The sequence below is a fragment of the Syngnathus scovelli genome, chromosome 18 (genome assembly GCF_024217435.2).
Source record: "Syngnathus scovelli strain Florida chromosome 18, RoL_Ssco_1.2, whole genome shotgun sequence".
NCBI classification, from domain to species: Eukaryota; Metazoa; Chordata; class Actinopteri; order Syngnathiformes; family Syngnathidae; genus Syngnathus; species Syngnathus scovelli.
In genome coordinates this window covers 6,543,736-6,562,292 of record NC_090864.1, presented here as the reverse complement: position 1 = coordinate 6,562,292, position 18,557 = coordinate 6,543,736, and the positions used below count along the sequence as shown (strand labels likewise).

The 18,557-nt window shown below is 46.4% G+C and overlaps 1 protein-coding gene across 1 annotated transcript in view; it reads right to left on the bottom strand.

Moving 5' to 3' along the window:
- Positions 1 to 15,148: 15,148 nt before the first annotated feature.
- LOC125986308 (uncharacterized) overlaps positions 15,149 to 18,557 on the bottom strand; it is a 50,820-nt gene continuing 47,411 nt past the window's right edge. Inside the window, exon 13 of the mRNA XM_068648816.1 lies at positions 15,149 to 15,952. Within this exon, the coding sequence (XP_068504917.1) occupies positions 15,765 to 15,952 (188 nt within the window). The 3' untranslated portion in view covers positions 15,149 to 15,764. The remainder of the gene's footprint in view (positions 15,953 to 18,557) is intronic.

The following is an 18,557-nucleotide window of genomic DNA, read 5'->3' as shown; positions in this document are numbered from 1 at the left end:
CCGGGGTTTGAACCCACAACCTTCCAGTCTCAGGGCGGACACTCTACTACTAGGCCACTGAGCTGGTTAGAGACAATTATAATAATAATTAGAGACAAATAACTGAAGTCCATAAGTGAATTTTACATGTGTAACACAAATATAATGTAATAAGATAATACAACCTAAATTAGACTCATGCGAGGAAGGTGTCTAACTTGACCAATTGCTCATGATGGAGAACTCCAAATGGAATTCACCTCAACAGATCAGGTATATATCTTTAAATACCGTAATTGCCGGACTATAAACCGCACCGGATTATAAGCCGCACCAGCTAAAATTCAGGGATATTTCAGTTTTTTTTTCTTACATAAACCGCACCGGACTATAAGCCGCACGTGCACACGAGTTTTTTACAAAGAAAGACAGTACATAGAAAGCCTTTTTAACATTTAATAACATACTTGTCCATGTCTTTCTAAACATTGCCTGTGACGCAGCAGTAGTACCGCAGCAACACGGAAGTGTGCACGCGAGTTATTAGCAAAGAAAGACTGGACACAAAGTTTTTTTAAAGCTTTAATAACATACCTTAACATTTCTTTCCAAACACTGCCTGTGACGCGGCAGTAATACCGCAGCAACACGGAAGCAACACAGCAAAGTCACTGAGACGCGGCGGTAACACAGCAGCAACATGGTAGCACAGCACTAACAGGGCTGGTTAAAAAAAACATACCAGTAAAAGTAAAAATAGAGCCGTCTTCATCTTCCTCCTGTGCACTGAAACCATCAAAGTCTTCCTCCTTATGGATTGGAATAGCGTTAGATATCCTTCGCCTCACACTTTCTCAGTCACTCTTTTGTCGTCGGTTTTATGCATTTCTTCGAGTGTGAAGAGGGTCTGTTCATGCTAATCTTATTCATGCACGAAGCGCTAAATTACATTAAACTAGCGAGCGACACGTATAGCTTAAAAGCGGCATCGTATGCATTTCTTTTGTCCCCCATAATGACGGTTTGTGTATAAAAGCTTCCTGTCTTTGTGTGAATGAGGGTGTGTGCGTGATCCGTGAGACGATCACGTCTTCTTTGGCGCATTATCTCTTCGTCTGGCTCACTCTTGCTTCCTGCTAGAGCGCCCCCTGGAGACCGGAGGCCGTAAAAATCCATAAGTACGCTCCAGAGTAGACACAAGATAATGTCATCAACATCGACTGCCTTTGTCTTAAAAGCGGCATCATATGCATTTCTTTTGTCCCCCATGATGACGGTTTGTGTATAAAGGCTTCCTTTCAGTAATGTCCGACTTGATCGCGTTCTGGGTGATGCGTGAAATGTAAACACAAACTAGCACGTCTCCTTCGGCGCATTATCTCTTCTTCGCCTGTCTCGCTCTTGCTTCCTGCTAGAGCGCCCCCTGGAGGCCGGAGAATGCAGATGGTCCAAACAGCGCCACTGCTTTGTGTAATCTCTGAGTGATATGGCAGAGTAAGAGAGAGGGTTTAGAGCACAGGTGTCAAACTCAAGGCCCGGGGGCCAGATACGGCCCGCCACATCATTCTATGTGGCCCGCGAAGACAAATTGTGCATCAAATTCGTGTGTAGACTTGCAAATTGTCTTCACTTTTAATATCTTTTTTTAAATATTTGACCAGTTTTTACTCGTCTGATTTGAAAACAAGTTATTTGTCAGTCTGTTTTGTAGCTTTTACTGTATATAATAGTGTTAAGAGTAAAAGTGATCAAGTCATCACAAAAATCACGGAAAAAAATCTTATATAAGCCGCACCTGACTATAAGCCGCAGGGTCCAAAATTATGAAAAAAAGTCGCGGCCTATAGTCCGGAAGTTACGGTAGTTTGGTGAAGAAGGCAATATGTAACTTTTAATACAGAAAAAAAAGGTCAAATACACAAAGGGCAACAGTAATCCTCCACATTTGGTTCACCCACACATTTTGAATGGTACCATGTCCAGCAAAACGAACGCTCTGTCTGTGGGGCACAAAAGCAGAATATAGTCAAAGTCAGCTTTATTGTAAATTTCTCCACATGCCAAAGACACACAAAGAAACCGAAATTTCGTTCCCCCCTATCCCACGGTGACAAGACATGGCTCACAACAGACAAACAAGTAAACAAGTATAACAAAAGCGTGCTGAATAAATAATGAATAAATAACACAACAATAAATAAATAAGAGGAGCAGAAAAAAAGGAGGAAGTGCGCGTACAGCAGACATTCCCGAAAATAGCGCAACAGTGCCGCACGCTACGCAGAAGGGGGTAGCGAGTTCAGGGCCCTGACAGCCTGGAGAAAGAAACTGTTGGCGAGTCTGGTGGTGCGGGAGCGCAGGCTCCTGTACCTCTTCCCAGAGGACAGAAGGTCAAACAAAGAGTGAGCCGGGTGACTCACATCTCTGGCAATCGAGGTTGCCTTGCGGGCGAGATGGGAGGTGTAAATGTCCTTCAGGGAGGGGAGCGAAGCACCAATAATCTTACCAGCCGTATTCACTATGCACTGCAGGGCCTTCAAGTTCTGTTCAGTGCAGTTACCACCCCAGACAGCGATGCAACTGGTGAGGACGCTCTCAATGGTGCCACGGTAGAATGTAGACAGGACTGCCTGAGGAGCACATGCACGCCTGAGCTTCCGCAGGAAGTACAGGCGGCGCTGAGCTTTCTTTGCCAGTGACGAGGTGTTTGCGGACCAGGAGAGGTCCTCACTGATGTGCACCCCCAGGAACTTGGTGCAGCTCACCCTCTCCACCACAGCACCGTCGATGATCAGCGGCAGGTGTGTTGTGTGACCCTTCCGGAAGTCAACAATGATTTCCTTGGTCTTATTGACGTTCAGCAGGAGGTTGTTGTCCCTGCACCACGTGGTCAGAAGGTCAACTTCCGACCTGTACCGAGTCTCGTCGCCCTTCGTGATGAGACCCACCAGAGTCGTGTCGTCAGCAAACTTCACGATGCGGTTGTCGCTGTAGGTCGCAGTGCAGTCATGCGTCAGCAGGGTGAAGAGCAATGGACTGAGCACGCAGCCCTGGGGGGCCCCCGTGCTCAGCGTGATGCTGGCGGAGATATTGTCGCCAACACGCACCACCTGAGGCCTCTGACAGAGGAAGTCCAGTATCCAGTTGCAGAGGGAGGTACTGAGGCCCAGCTCGTCGAGTTTGCAGATGAGTCGCTGCGGCACAATGGTGTTGAAGGCTGAGCTGAAGTCCACAAACAGCAACCTCACATATGAGTCCTTTCTCTCCAGGTGGGTGAGGGCCGAATGGAGGGCAGAGCAGATGGCATCCTCAGAGGACCGCTTGGCACGGTACGCAAACTGGAAAGGGTCAATGGTGGGGGGGAGAACGGACTTGATGTGCTCCATGACCAGCCGCTCAAAGCACTTCATGATGATGGGCGTCAGTGCCACAGGGCGGTAGTCATTGAAGCAGGACGGTGCAGGTTTCTTCGGCACAGGAACGATGGTGGCAGCCTTGAAACACGAGGGGACGATGGCCTGCTGCAGGGAAACGTTAAAGATGTCCGTGAAGACACCCGACAGCTCCCCAGCGCAGTCCTTCAGCGCTCGACCCGGGATGTTGTCAGGGCCCGCCGCCTTATGGGTGTCAATAGCGGTAAGCGCCCTCCTCACACCGTCGGCAGAGAGGCGCAGGGGCTGCTCGTGTGGGGGGGAGTGGTCTTCAGAGGGCAAGTGCTGTTCTGGGCGTCGAAGCGAGCAAAGAAGCGGTTCAGATCGTTTAGCAGACGGACGTCGCCCTCACAGCTCCTCGGCGCGGGCTTGTAGTCCGTGATGGTCTGAATGCCCCGCCAAAGGCTACGTGCGTCCTTGCTGTCCTTGAAGTGGGTGGAGACCTTGCACGAGAACGCCTTCTTCGCTTCTTTGATGCCTCGGGACAGGTCGGCCCTCGCTGTCCTCAAGCCAGCCTCATCCCCCGCTCTGAAAGCCTTGTCCCTGGCCCTCAACAGTCTGAGGACAGCCCCCGTCAGCCACGGCTTCCAGTTCGCGCGAGTGACGACAGATTTCGAGCAAGTCACATCATCGATGCACTTCGTGATGTAAGAGGTAACAGAGTCAGTATACTCCTCTATGTCCGTTCAATCGTTGTAGGTGGCTGCCTGCTTAAACAAGTGCCAGTCAGTAGTGTCGAAGCAGTCACGAAGTGCATCGGAGGCACCCTCAGGCTACACTCGAACCTGCCTCCGAACCGGCCTGGATGCCTTTACCAATTGTCTGTATGCGGGCAAAAGCAAAACGGTGAGATGGTCAGAAAGCCCCAGATGGGGGAGGGGGGTGGCTTTGAAAGCTCCCTTTTGCGCCGAGTAGACTAGGTCCAGGAAGCTGTCTCCACGTGTCGGAAAAGGAACATGCTGGTGAAGCCTCGGGAAAACAGACTTCAGGTTGGCATGATTGAAGTCTCCAGCGAAGATGGTGAAACCGTCAGGGTGCGCTGTTTGCTGTTCACTGACAGCCTGGTACAGTTCACCAAGCGCCGCGATCCTGTCTCCTTCGATGTTGGAAGGCGGGATGTATACCGCGACTAGCAGAATCGCGGTAAATTCCCTCGGCAGATAAAAAGGACGGCACTTAATGATCACAAATTCCACAAGCGGCGAGCAGTGCTTACATACCACCACAGAGTCCCGGCACCATTCTTCTCGGATGTAGACGCATATTCCACCTCCTCGCGACTTTCCCCCTCGTACAATGGCACGGTCCGCCCGATAGCACGCTAGCCGCTCCAGATGCACTGCAGAGTCCGGAATGTTGTCACTCAACCAGGTCTCGGTGAACACGAGCACACGGCAGTTCCGCACCGTCCGGTTCGTAGACCTCAGCAGGCGAACGTAATCCATTTTGTTGTCCAGCGATCGAACATTCGCCAGAAGAATGGAGGGCACCGCCGGTCGCGCTGGGTTGGCCGCCAGCCTGGCCCGGACGCCTCCGCGCTTGCCCCTCTTCTGCCTCCTCGCGCACCATTTCCGACGGCTCCCAACCGGGGGAGGAATAGCGGGTGAGGTCGGCGACGTTTCAGGACGTAGCAGTCCGAGCGCCTTTAATGTCGACACTTCAAAGTCCAGAACGCCGCAAAACCCACTTCTGCCGATGTCAAGCAGAACCTGTTCCAAGTGAGAACATTAAAACTACAAAAGAAAAACAACAAAAACATCTTATAATCCAAAAGTTTAACAGTAGTCGCCTTCATTTTCCTCTTTTTGGTAATTTGCAAATATCATTCCTTTATACATTTTGTTAAATAGAACTATATTTCTGCTTTCTTCCAGCCCATTCCACGCAGTTCCTCTATAGGATGATATATTTGACAAATCGTCTGCAAAATAAAATATTGTATCAAGTATGTACATACTTCCTAATATATAATTAAATATTTTATCAGTGTCTGATTAATCTCTGTATGTGCAGATGAAATATTCTGAACAATATAGTAGTTAATTTAGGAATATATTGAACTTATTCTTACCTTCCTAAGACCCTTGAACCCCCCCTGCCAAATGGAAGTAATTTCGTAAAAGTCAATTAAATGACCTTTGATTCGAGATTCGTGGCCTTTGACCGTGGTGGCCAAGAATGCATTTACCACTGACAGTATTTGGTATAGGACACACAAAACACATAGGAGAAGGCGCACGCCGATAATACAAATACAAACTATAATTCTGAACGGGACCGAAGTAACATACTTCGCTCTCGAAGAGCTTCCCAGGCCCAAGGTGGTCCCGAAGGTCCTGAGTGTAAAGCTTATATGGGCCTATTTTGCTCCACAATACATTTGTCAGGAAGCTCCCATTCCATATGTCATATATTACTTAAAGTAAATTATATTAACAGGAATTCATTATTCATTGTGATGAATTAAAGGGTTTACTTACAGCTCTGGAGGGTTGGTGTGGGTTTAGGTATTGTAGGCCTCTGTACAGAGGCTACCCTCTCGTTCACCGGGGTGAACCCCAATGTGCAGGCACCCAACCGGGGGGGCAATAAGTATGCCCACACCTGCTCGACACCTCTCACCGTGGGCATCTCCAGAGTGGAAGAGAGTCCAGCCCCTCTTGAGAGGGCTTGTAGCAGAGCCCAAACTATGTGCGGAGGCAAGTCCGACTATGTCTAGTCGGAACTTTTCTGCCTCACACACCAACTTGGGCTCTTTTCCAGCCAGAGAGGAGACATTCCATGTCCCAAGAGCCAGCTTCTGCAGCCGGGGATCGGACCGCCAAGGTCCCTGCCTTTGGCTCGCTTTGCACCCGACCCCTTTGGCCCCTCCTACAGGTGGTGAGCCCATGGGATGAGGACCCACGTTTTCTCTTCGGGCTGTGCCCGGCTGGGCCCCATGGGCGAAGGCCTGGCCACCAGGTGCTTGCCTTCGAGCCCCACCTCCAGGCCTGGCTCCAGAAGGGGGCCCCCGATGACCCACGTCCGGGCGAGGGAAAACTAGGTCCATATATTTTAATCATCATAAGGGGTCTTCTGAGCCGTGCTTTGTCTGGCCCCTCACCTAGGACCCTTTTGCCATGGGTGACCCTACCAGGGGCAAGAAGCCCTAGATAACATGGCTCATAGGGGCACGCAAACCCCTCCTCCACGATAAGACAATAAAAATAAAATTGTCATTAATATGAATTAATTATCAAGAAAGCAACTGTGAGTAAGTTGTAAACTGGCTGTATACCAGTTAATGTTGGGTGGATCTTGGACTTCAGGTTCATGCTTGGCCCTATAATGCCTCAGCATTGAGGAGGTGCTCGTATTGAATAGGAAAGTTCGGTATAACAAACGTGACATTTAACCTGCAGAAAATAATATGAATAGTAAGAGTCACTTTGAAATTAATTTGAATTCAGATATATAAAGTGTAAACAACAAGGTAATTAAAACAACATATGAGATCAAAATGGTCCCACACAGCAGAAACCTTTCTTTTGACTTGGGGCCGCTCCATAATTTCGGATAACTTCGACGATGAACCGCAAAATATCAGATATTGTTTTAGCAAATCCATCCCGTTGACAATGCGCGTCCTTTAACAGAGCTTTGGCGCGGACCCACCACTAGTAATTAGCATACCTCATTAGCAAATTCTCTTCCTTGATCCGTTAAAATTCTCTTGGGTGGCCCAAACTTATAAAAATAATCTAGCACACAATTAGTCACCTCAATAGCCTTTTTCGTTTTGAGCGGATAGGCCTCCGTCCCCTTAGTGAAATAGTCCACCATTACACAAATGTATGGTGGCCATTTTGGGTGGGCTTCATCTTCCCAATGAGGTCCATCCCCACCAACTCAAATGGCTCTGTGACCTACAATGCAATAGTGTGTTATTGGTGACACTTATATAATAGTCCTATAAAATTAATATTTTTTGATCCATTTTATTACTGCACACTTCTATGGGAATGTAGGATTTCTTATCCTTAAGGCAAGTCTGCTTGGCCTGGCATTCAGGGCATTCCAAAAATCTAGAGATGAAGGTCATTCTTTAGTTGACTGCCTGAAATTAAATTTGAAAAATGCAATAATTTACCCATTTGCGAATATCTAGCTGCATTCCAGGCCAATAAAAATGCTTGCTGATGGCATCGTGGGTCCTTTCCATATCACAGTGACCCTCATGACTGGTTACATGCAAATCGTGGAAGATATCGCTGGCCTCAGCAGATGTTTTAACAACTTTGGCCGAGTGCGTGAGACCCTTGTGGCGTCTGCATATTGCTTAGGCAGGCCAATATGACGTAGCTTCCATTTTGTTGCTCTGGTCGGTGGCTATTGCTGCTGGCGACGATGCCACGCCATGCAGTCCGATCCTGGAACCACAAATCCTACCACAGTAGGGTCGTGTTAGGCCTGGATCAGGGGGCTGCTAGCATCTTTTGGTTCGTTTCCTAACATAACCCCCACCACCACAACGCGCTGGCGCCTGTTTTAATTTCAGTGCTATACATTTATACACGGATTCCTCCGGGTATGATACCTGGACTGCTTCTGCAAACACTACATCAGGCGTGTCCAAAGTCCGGCCCGCGGGCCAAATGTTTATATCTTATATATGGGCAAAGTTTTAAAATGGGCCATTCATTGAAGGTGCGCCTTATAATCCGGTGCGCCTTATAGTGCGAAAAAGACGGTAAGTGTGTGTTTCGTTCAACTTTTCAATTGAGAATTTGAACAGTTTTGCAGTCAGGCAAGTTCCATATCGCTTGTGACGAATCTGCAGTCACAAAACACAAGACTGCGCGACACGCTTTACCCGAACGAGCGCAACTGGAGACTGGGAACAAGATAACATGAGCAAGTTAACCTGTAACACCGGGCAACGTTAGCCTCGGCGACTCACGAGCATTTGCCCGTCACGACGCCATCTTTTGGCACATCTCAAGGCAAAATTAGTTAAGCTGTGAGTATGGAAATCGGTTGGCCCCTGTTAACCTAACTCACTGGCAGCAGTGATGCGACAACATCCGCCTTATTTTCGGCAGTATTTTGGCGCTAATTTTCCACTTATTAACTTAACTTACCTGGAGAACTAGTGTTTTTACACCGCCACAATGTGAATTTGCGATTGGGTTTTCATCTCTTGTAGACGAGTTATTTAGGTAGATAGATCTAGGGCAGGGGTCACCAACCTTTCGGAAACTGAGAGCTACTTCCTGGGTACTGATTAAGGCAAAGGGCTACCAGTTTGACATAGACTTCTGAAATAACGGAATTTGCAGTGTGATTTTAACAAGAATAGCAAAAATACAGTCAAACCTTGGTTTTTGACCACAATCCGTTTCAGAAGGCGGTTCGAGAAGCGAATCGGTCGAATTCCGAATCTATTTTTCCCATTACAAATAATAGAATTTTTTAAAATCCATTTCAAGACAAAAAAAAAAAACCCGCCTTTTATAAGCACTTTTTCATTTGCGCATATTTGTCCGATCGCGCAACTGCAGCACACCGCCGAACGCCCAACCGTAGCGCGTCGCCCACTGCGCAACTGCACCGCGCCGGTCGCATTATTGTGACAGAGCCGCCGGTAGAATTTAGAAAATATTCTTAAAGTCCTGATGTACTTTCCAAAATTTAAGTGGACCTCGGTGCGCAGGGAGCTTAATTTGGTCCGATCGCGCAACCGTAGCGCGCCGGGCGCTCACTGTTGCATTGCTTTATGAGCGTCTTTGTGTTTTAGGATGGCTTTACTGCTCCCACTTGCTTTCTTTGGAGGCATGATTAGGGGTTAATACAATCCTCAAAGTAATGAAAATACAATAACAACGGAGTCAGTCGGCATCCGGGCCGCGCGGTCGCGTTTTCTCAGGTCCTCCCGGCTCCTTTCGCGAGGTTCGACCTCCGAATTCTGTCGGACAACCGAAGCAAAAAAATCTCTAATTTTTTGTTAGAATTCCGATTTGTTCATGAACCAGGACGTTCGAAAACCGAGGTTTGATTGTAAAATAAATAGATGCAGCTCACTGACAAGTGCCGCTATTTGAGCTAATTTTGGAACAGTCCTGCGGGCGACTCATGCGGTCATCACGGGCGACCTGGTGCCCGCGGGCACCGTGTTGGTGACCCCTGATCTAGGGCCTACTCGGCAAAAGTTTTCGCCAGCATGTGGATCGTGCCAGGGAATTAGACAAGCCGAACAGGAACAAGAACTCAGATGGGCATGGCTCGAGAGCAGCGTCATCGTACAATTCGGAACACAGTCCGTAACCACGTGCTTGACGGAACATATCCGTAAAGTAGATGTCCCGGGGAAGGTTTTGAGTATTTTCTATCAAGATATGATCACCTATGGGGGTCGCGGCACGAGGAACATTAAGGAGCACATCGAAACAAAAAAACACAAAGATACTTTCTTATTGTTAAAGAATAAATCTTCAATATATATCAATCTTCAGTCAATATATATACAGACCCCCGGTGGGCCCCCCAGACCCCCGGCTACTTTTCAGTGTTTTTTCACATTTGCCATTCTCATCCCCGATAGATTCTTTTTACTTGTATGGAGAATAAAAACTCGGTCGCTATTATTTCTACATGTTTTGCTGTTGAGGACAAAAAGTGTACTAGTACAGAGACCGCACAGGTTTTGTGTGGTGCAGGAAAAGGCACCATCTTACACTGAAGTCAGCCGCACTCCCGTTAAAACTTTGAAGACATGATGTGATGTTGTAGTGCTTCTTCACCTTTTGTAGATGCCCAATGTGTTTTTTTTTTTTCTCCTGTTTGCTTTTGATGGATGTGTTGACATATGTACAGAAATACTCATGACACTTGTGACTGGATGAAATCTTTTACCGCACAATAAAAAAGCGATTCAACACAACTTGTTTGGACAAGTCTTTTTTTTTTTTTTATTTAGCTCCCAACTCGACTCCGACTTGGACTTAAAAGATAAGAGGAACAGCACAAGACGAGCGAACTTAGCGCAGCATGGTAAATAAGGGTTTACTTGTTCTGTGGAAGCAAATTCAAGCCCTAAACTATCCGATCTCAATTTGTTTATTTGTTGACTTAAATGTTAGCTAGTCAACCTTAATATTGGTTGCACTAAGACAACTGGCGTCATGACTATTCTTCAGTTACAAATATGCCAAATATGTCATTACCCCAGCTTCAATTCTAAAATTAGTTATATTACAATAAGACATTTTAAATGTGCTATATAAAACCCTATTCCTACATATATATGGAGCGTGGCATCATTGAATAAAAAACATCCTGTTTTTTTAAATTGTCCTTTTTTTTTATAAAAGTGTTTTTTTTTAAAAAAAAAAGGTTTTCGACAGGAATAAACTATTGAAAGTAATTGTGATTAAAATCCAAAAGAATCAACATGACTTTGCTTTATGTTTTAGACTAGCTCTATAAATATTGCGACAATAAGAACAAAGTCACTTTTAAAGACGCACTACTGTTGTGGCAGCAGCCGAGTGGCTATCACAGTCAAGGATGCTCTTATTTCCATTAGTCTGTAAACGCACCACGGCCGTCAGAGCGTCACTTCAATTAGCCACACATGCTCAGTGGTTGGGAAACTGCTTCAGCTCACCTCCAAAAGTCATTGGGGCTTGCTTCCAGCTCACGTGTGAGCAGAAACTGCTCGTATGTGCGAATGCCTGTTTGGCGACCAGTCCAGAATGTAGCTTGCTTGTCGTCAAAAGTCTCATCCTCGTCATTTGTTCTTTTTCCAGCTCTTGGGCCAGAGGTTCCGTTGGATGACTCGCCTTTACTCTCAGAGAAGGTCCTTTTTCTTTGTTCTTCATTCATCTACTCTTGCCGCCTTCATCATGACAGACAGTGAAATATTCCGAAAAGTCAAAAACTTTGTGAACATTCAATCGCACTGACATCTTAAGATTTCATCGCTGTTCTCCTGTTAATGTCACGTTATATGACTCCATTCGGTGACGATGTCACAGGAGCTCCATCTCGGTTGCAGCACCACGATCTGTTTGGTCCTCGCCTGGTGAACAAGTAGATAGCGCCCACTGCAGCCACGGATCCGATCGTTCCAAGCACGCCCAACGTGATGCCGGCCGCGTTGGGGTGCACTGTAACAGAACGGGTGAGATGTTTTGGTAGGTTCCGTTTTCAGAAGCTCAGAGGAACCATGTTTTTGTGGATGCTGCAAGGTATCTCGGCAGAAACTCACCGTCCTCCGTCCCCGTCACGGTCAGCAGGATGTCCTGAACGCGCGTCTGTGTGTTGTTGCCGAGCGTGCACGTGTATGTGCCGCTCTGGTTAGCGCTCAGGTGGTACAGGTTGAGGGCACCCGCCTCGGACACGTCGTTCACGTGCTCCTTCCAGTTGCTGACGATATGGAGTTTGTGTCCGGCGGACCTATTGGCGATGACGTTGCTGCGGTTGAACGTCCATTCGAGGCTGCTCGGGTGAGAGACGGGCGCACACTCGATGCTCGTTTCTGCGACGGAAACGTCCAGAGCTGGAAGGAGGCATTTAAAGTCTGTCAGCATGTGCGGTGGGCAATTGAAAGGCCCCCCCACCGGCTGAGTGTCTCACTTGTTTTCCTCCACGTGATTCTTTGGCTGCTGTTGCTGGTGCTGACATCACAGATGTATTCCAGGTCGGGGTGGGCGTCGCCCGCCAACGCCAGCGAGCCATTGATGTTGTAAAGCTGCGTCTGCGTCTCTTGCTGGACCTGGCTGCTGTTGCGGAGAGCGTCAGGCAGCGCCGGCTCTGTGGACCAGCGCAGTTCGGGTTGAGGGAAGATTCCGCCCGAGCTGCAGATCAGCTGATCTTCATCGTTGGGACGGAAGCGGATTGAGGTGACCGCAGCTGCAATGGGATGCCATGATAGGACAACGTCCACTCGCTTCCATTCCATTCATTGAACGACCTCTGATGTACTGGCTTGTGGACTCACCTTCCACGTTGAGCTTGATGAAGGACCTCCACTGTCCCGTGAGTGTTCCCACATAGCACATGTAGGTGCCTTCATCTGCAACCAGCACATTGGTGAGCAGCAGAGAAGCGTTCCCTTTGGGGATGTTCTCCTTGAACAGAGAAGTGCGGCCCCTGAAGTGCTGGTCCTGCCCCTTGAGCTGGTCTTGCTCGTAGTAGAAGGAATGAACCTGGAGTTTGCTTGGTAACCATCGCTCCCAGTGGACGACCACGTCATCTCCGATGGGAAAGTTGGCCTCCAAAAGGCAGGTCGTCTTCCAGCGACACCAGACGTCACGGTTGCCTGCAAAACGTCCGTGCAATCAGGTCAGCAGTGCAATGTCACACCATTGAGAGATCAAATTTCTTCGAATAACATGCCCGTGTCGAGCACCTGAGCTGGAACTCAGTGTCAGCTGAGTAAGTTTTACTCATCACATATGATACTCGCGCGCAGATGCTCCGTGAGGGAAGCCCCCCACACCCCATAACAGCTGTTTCCGTCCCACCACTTGTTCTCAAACGCCTTACTCCCAACACTCCCATGTCGCTCTCTAAGTACTTCGAGCATGAGCAACATTCAAATAGCTTTGTGTTATTGACATTCATTTCAATATCTGATTCTAAATAAAATGCCACTAATAGGCATTGATTGTTTTGCTCGTAAAGTATCAAATCCGCATTGAATAACAAATGCTCAAGCACGGCACAATGAGAGAAAAAAGGTTTCCATGTTTTATTAACTTTGAAAGTAAATCAAATAGCGTAAAAATGAAACTGAAAATAGCTTTGAGGCCAGCTCGATAATGACAACCTCATATGGCAAGATTACTGGACCGGGTATTCCCAGGAGCTCTACCATCCAAGGACTAACCTTAACCCTGTTTATCTTCCAAGGTCGAGCATTCTCAGGGTAGTATGGCCGTAATGAAAGATCCTTGGAAGATGATTGACATTCATTTACAAATGAGACCATAGTACAGCAATGGTAGGGAAAAACAAAGGCACTTGTACTCGTAAGATACTTACTAAGAATTTGATACTTGGGGCGTCAGGGAAGTGACCTCAAGTAAAAGTACTTGCGCACTCAATTTAAAAGCGAAAGTATGTATTAAATATGGATTACTCTTTTTGTTTACTTGGCACAATGAGAGAAAAAAAGGTTTCCAGGTTTTATTAACTTTGAAAGTAAATCAAATAGCGTAAAAATGAAGCTGAAAATAGCTTCGAGGCCAGCTCGATAATGACAACCTCATATGGTCTGAGACAACAGGTCAAAAACCAAGCCATAAAAAAATGCTACATTGAATCGTATGATATTTTTCTTATCATGAATTTCATCGGTTTCCCTATTAATTAAACGAGTGAGACTTATCACATTATAACCTCATATTGAACTTTTTTTTCTGGTGTGGCATAAAATACGAGATATTCGTACATCATCAAAAAAGTATATATTTGTCTCGTCCCACCTTACCTCCAATGACCAGACGCCATAGGACAGTGACCACCAAAAAGCCCACCGCAGCAGTGCCGCTGCTCTTCATCTTTGCGCTTTTCTCATTGTTGCCGAGTACCCGGACTGGTCCACCAGCATTCCCCGTGGCTGGATAAGAGCTCTAAAAATACGAGCGTTTCATTCTTCTGCCACACCCCCGCTCTCATGACATGAATACCTCAGTTTGCGTTCACACTCATGTTGACTTTGTTTTACAGCAGAATTGCCAGTGCGCATTTTATACTTTGAAGCCACTGGGCTGTCCAAAAATGAGAGATACACAAAACTCAAAACTGCTCAGCACCGTGCCTGGTGGGGCTGTCCTCGAGAGCCCTCCTGGTGTCTCCCTCCTAATTAAGCGTCGTTAGGGATACGCAATCTCACAAAACTGAACACGCTCCTCAGATTTTTGGCAATATTTTTACTGTCCTTTCAAAATCAGTCAAATTGCAAAAGTGAGTACACCCCTACGTGATAAGTCACAGCCCCCCCCTGCCTCTCCACACACACAGTTGCGCAACAGGGTTCAGTTCTGAAGACATGCTCGCCCACCTTTCCCCTCAATTTCCTCGGAATATCACGCCATGGCGCGCTTTCCCCAAGCAGATGTTTACATATGCAGTTCCCTCGCTGGGGGGTTATAACATCAGCGGTCAAGAGTTGAAGAATCTGTTGCTGAATGTCCATGTTGACGCTCTGAACGTGATCACGCTTTGGGAATTTGCAGGCGGGACGCTGGCAAATCATTCTAGTCATGCTACATTCCACATCTGGATTGCATTTTGTCTCTCCCTCTCTCTTGGGAGCTCTACACCCAAATTCATCAATTTGTTTCTGACCCAAAGCTACCAAGGAAGTTAGTCCACTTCTTCCAGTCTCTGTGTTGCAACCTGCTGATGACATTCCAAACCAAATGGCCAATGCCATCGGCATGTTGCGGTGGGACTGGAAGAGTCACAGAAAGGCACAGTTGTGACATTTTGAGTCATCATACAGCAATTGTGAGTTTGGCCTTCAGCCAGCTGGTCCGAAACATTGCACAAGTGCATACAAAGGTTTGCAGAAGGTCTAGGGAAGTTCACCTGTAAAGGTTCTAGTGCAGGGGGGTCAAACTCATTTTTTTCACGGGCCGCATTGTAATCATAGCTTCTTTCGGAGGGCCATTATGACTGTCAACCCAAATAAACGTATGAGCACCTTATATTATATTCAGTAAAAGCTACAAAACAAATTGACAAATAACTCGTTTTCAAATCAAAGTCAAAGTCAAAGTCAGCTTTATTGTCAATTTCTCCACATGCCAAAGACACACAAAGAAACCAAAATTTCGTTCCCCCCTATCCCACGGTGACAAGACATGGCTCACAACAGACAAACAAGTAACAAGTATAACAAAAGCGTGCTGAATAAATAATGAATAAATAACACAACAATAAATAAATAAATAAGAGGAGCAGAAAAAAAAGGAGCAAGTGCGCGTACAGCAGACATTCACGAAAATAGCGCAACAGTGCCACACGCTACGCAGAAGGGGGTAGCGAGTTCAGGGCCCTAACAGCCTGGGGAAAGAAGCTGTTGGCAAGTCTGGTGGTGCGGGACAAGTAAAAACTGGTCAAATATTTAAAAAAATATACGTATATTATTAAAAGTGAAAACAATTTACAATTCCAGTAATGACACGAATTAGAAGCACAACTTCTTTTCGCGGGCCACATAAAATGATGTTGCGGGTCCCCGCAGGAGTTTGACACCTGTGTTCTAGTGCGTGTCCAGTTCAATATGCAACTTTAGTAGACATCACTTCATACAAAGTGTCTTTAGTCACCTAAATGTTGAACAGAGGCTGTGATTTACCGAAGTCAAATTCCTTGTTTGGCACGCTCAAACATGGCGAATAAAAAACTCTTGAATCTTGAATCTTGAATCTTTACAATAGAAACATAGTTCAGTGTGTGGAGGGGTGGGGTCGGGGGTCCCGAGGGTCCAGTCTGTCCGTTGTTGCCTCTGGTAGGAAGTTGGTTGCTCTTCTCACTTTCACCCTCGACGCCTGAAAATCCAAAGGATATTAGTACATTCAATATTATTTTATGCAACTAAATTTAGTCCCAATAGGTATCTAATTGAAAGAAATAGTCATATGAAATAGATCAAAATTATTTTGTACTCATCATTGATGGAAAAACCGACACATATTTTACAATAAAGATGAAAACAGCAACTTATTTTTCCAGTGTCTTTTCAGGGTTGTCATTGCTGGACAACGCAATAGCGCTACCTAGTGCTCTTAAGTGAGTATTTTTATCCTCTACTCGTGTACCTTTAACCGAGCTCAGCTCGGTCTCCTCCTCAGGGTCACGTGATGAAGATTTTGCTGCTTTTCCTAAGACACACACACATTGTGAGCATCACACATAGATGCACACGCACATGCTCGAGGGTTGCCGTGGCCTCACCTCGCATTTTCGGGTAAACCAACATGGCTACCAGGACCGTCAAAACCACTGCCAGGCCTGTCAACACCACTACCAGGCCGACGAGCCACCAGTATGACGTCTGCAGCGAGGTGCTCCGATTGCCTGCACAAAGACACACACACACTCACACACATGAGTTCAGGCAGACCGGACATGATGTTGATGTTAGCGCCGCCTTGCGTTCACCAGTGGGCGAGTTGATGGCGACGTCGGAGCAGACTGCCAAACAAGGCCATTACCTTTCTTTCAAATAGACCTTGAACAAATCTTAAGCAGTTAATTTCAGTCTAGTAAATGATTATTGAAATACAGTAAAATATAAAAGTGCAGGTTTTTTAAAAAAGGTTTTAGACAGGAATAAACTATTGGAAGTGATGCTGATTAAAATCCAAAAGAATCAACATGACTTTGACATCAACATGACGCCCAAAGTGTCTCACTTGTTTTCCTCCACGTGATTCTTTGGCTGCTGACGGTGTTGCTGATATCACAGATGTATTTCAGGTCGGGGTCGGCGTCACCCGCCAACGCCAGCGAGCCATTGATGTTGTAAAGCTGCGTCTGCGTCTCTTGCTGGACCTGGCTGCTGTTGCGGAGGGCGTCAGGCAGCGCCGGCTCTGTGGACCAGCACAATTCGGGTTGAGGGAAGATTCCGCCCGAGCTACAGATCAGCTGATCCTCATCGTCGAGACTGAAGTGGATTGAAGTGACCGCAGCTGCAAAGGGACGCCATGATAGGATAACGTCCACTCGCTTCCATTCCATTCATTGAACGACCTCTGATCAGGTGGCTTGTGGACTCACCGACCACGTTGAGCTTGATGAAGGACTTCCACTGTCTCGTGAGTGTTCCCACATAGCACATGTAGGTGGCTTCATCTGCAACCAGCACATTGGTGAGCAGCAGAGAAGCGTTCCCTTTGGGGATGTTCTCCTTGAACAGAGACGTGCGGCCCCTGAAGTGCTGGTCCTGCTCCTGCAGCTGGTCTTTCTCGTAGTAGAAGGAATGAACGTGGAGTTTGCTTGGTAACCATCGCTCCCAGTGGATGACCACGTCATCTCCGATGGGAAAGTTGGCCTCCAAAAGGCAGGGCGTCTTCCAGCGACACCAGACGTTACGGTTGCCTGCAAAAGGTCCGCGCAATCAGGTCAGCAATGCAATGTCACACCAAATTCCTTGTGATGACATGCCCGTGTCAAGCACCTGAGCTAGAAATCAGTGACAGCTGAGTAAGTAAACATAATTTTCACGCAGATGCTCCATGAGGGAAGCCCACCCCACAACAGTTGTTTCCGTTCCACCACTTGTTCTCAAACGCCTTACTCCCAACACTCCCATGTCGCTCTCTAAGTACTTCCAACATGAACAACATTCAAATAGCTTTGTGTTATTGACATTCATTTCAATATCTGATTCTAAATGAAATGCCACTGATTAGGCATTGATTGTTTTGCTCGTAAAGTATCAAACCCACATTGAATAACAAGTGCTCAAGTTATGTTTCTTATAACAACAAATGTGTCATATTTACAAGCGCATAAACGTAAATCTTAGTCAAGATTACAGGACCCGGTATTCCCAGGAGGTCTACCATCCAAGGACTAACCCTGCTTATCTTCCAAGGTCGAGCATTCTCAGGGTAGTATGACTGTCAGAAAAAATCCTTGGAGGATGATTGGCATTCATTTACAAATGAGACCATAGTACAGCAATGGTAGGGAAAAGCAAAGGCACTTGTACTCGTAAGGTACTTACTAAGAATTAGATATTTTGAGTGTCAGGGAAGTGACCTCAAGTAAAAGTATTTGTGCACTCAATTTAAAAGCAAAAGTATGTATTAAATATGGATTACTCTTTTTGTTTACTTGGCACAATGAGAGAAAAAAAAGGTTTCCAGGTTTTATTAACTATGAAAGTTAATCAAATCGCGTAAAAATGAAACTGAAAATAGCTTTGAGGTCAGCTCGATAATGACAACCTCATATGGTCTGAGACAACAGGTCAAAAACCAAGCCAAAAAAAAATGCTACATTGAATCGTATGATATTTTTCATCAATTTCCCTATAACGGGTAATTAAACGAGTGAGACTTACCACATTATAACGCCATGTTGAACTTTTTTTCTGGTGTGGCATAAAATACAAGCTATACGTACATCATAAAAAAGTATATGTTT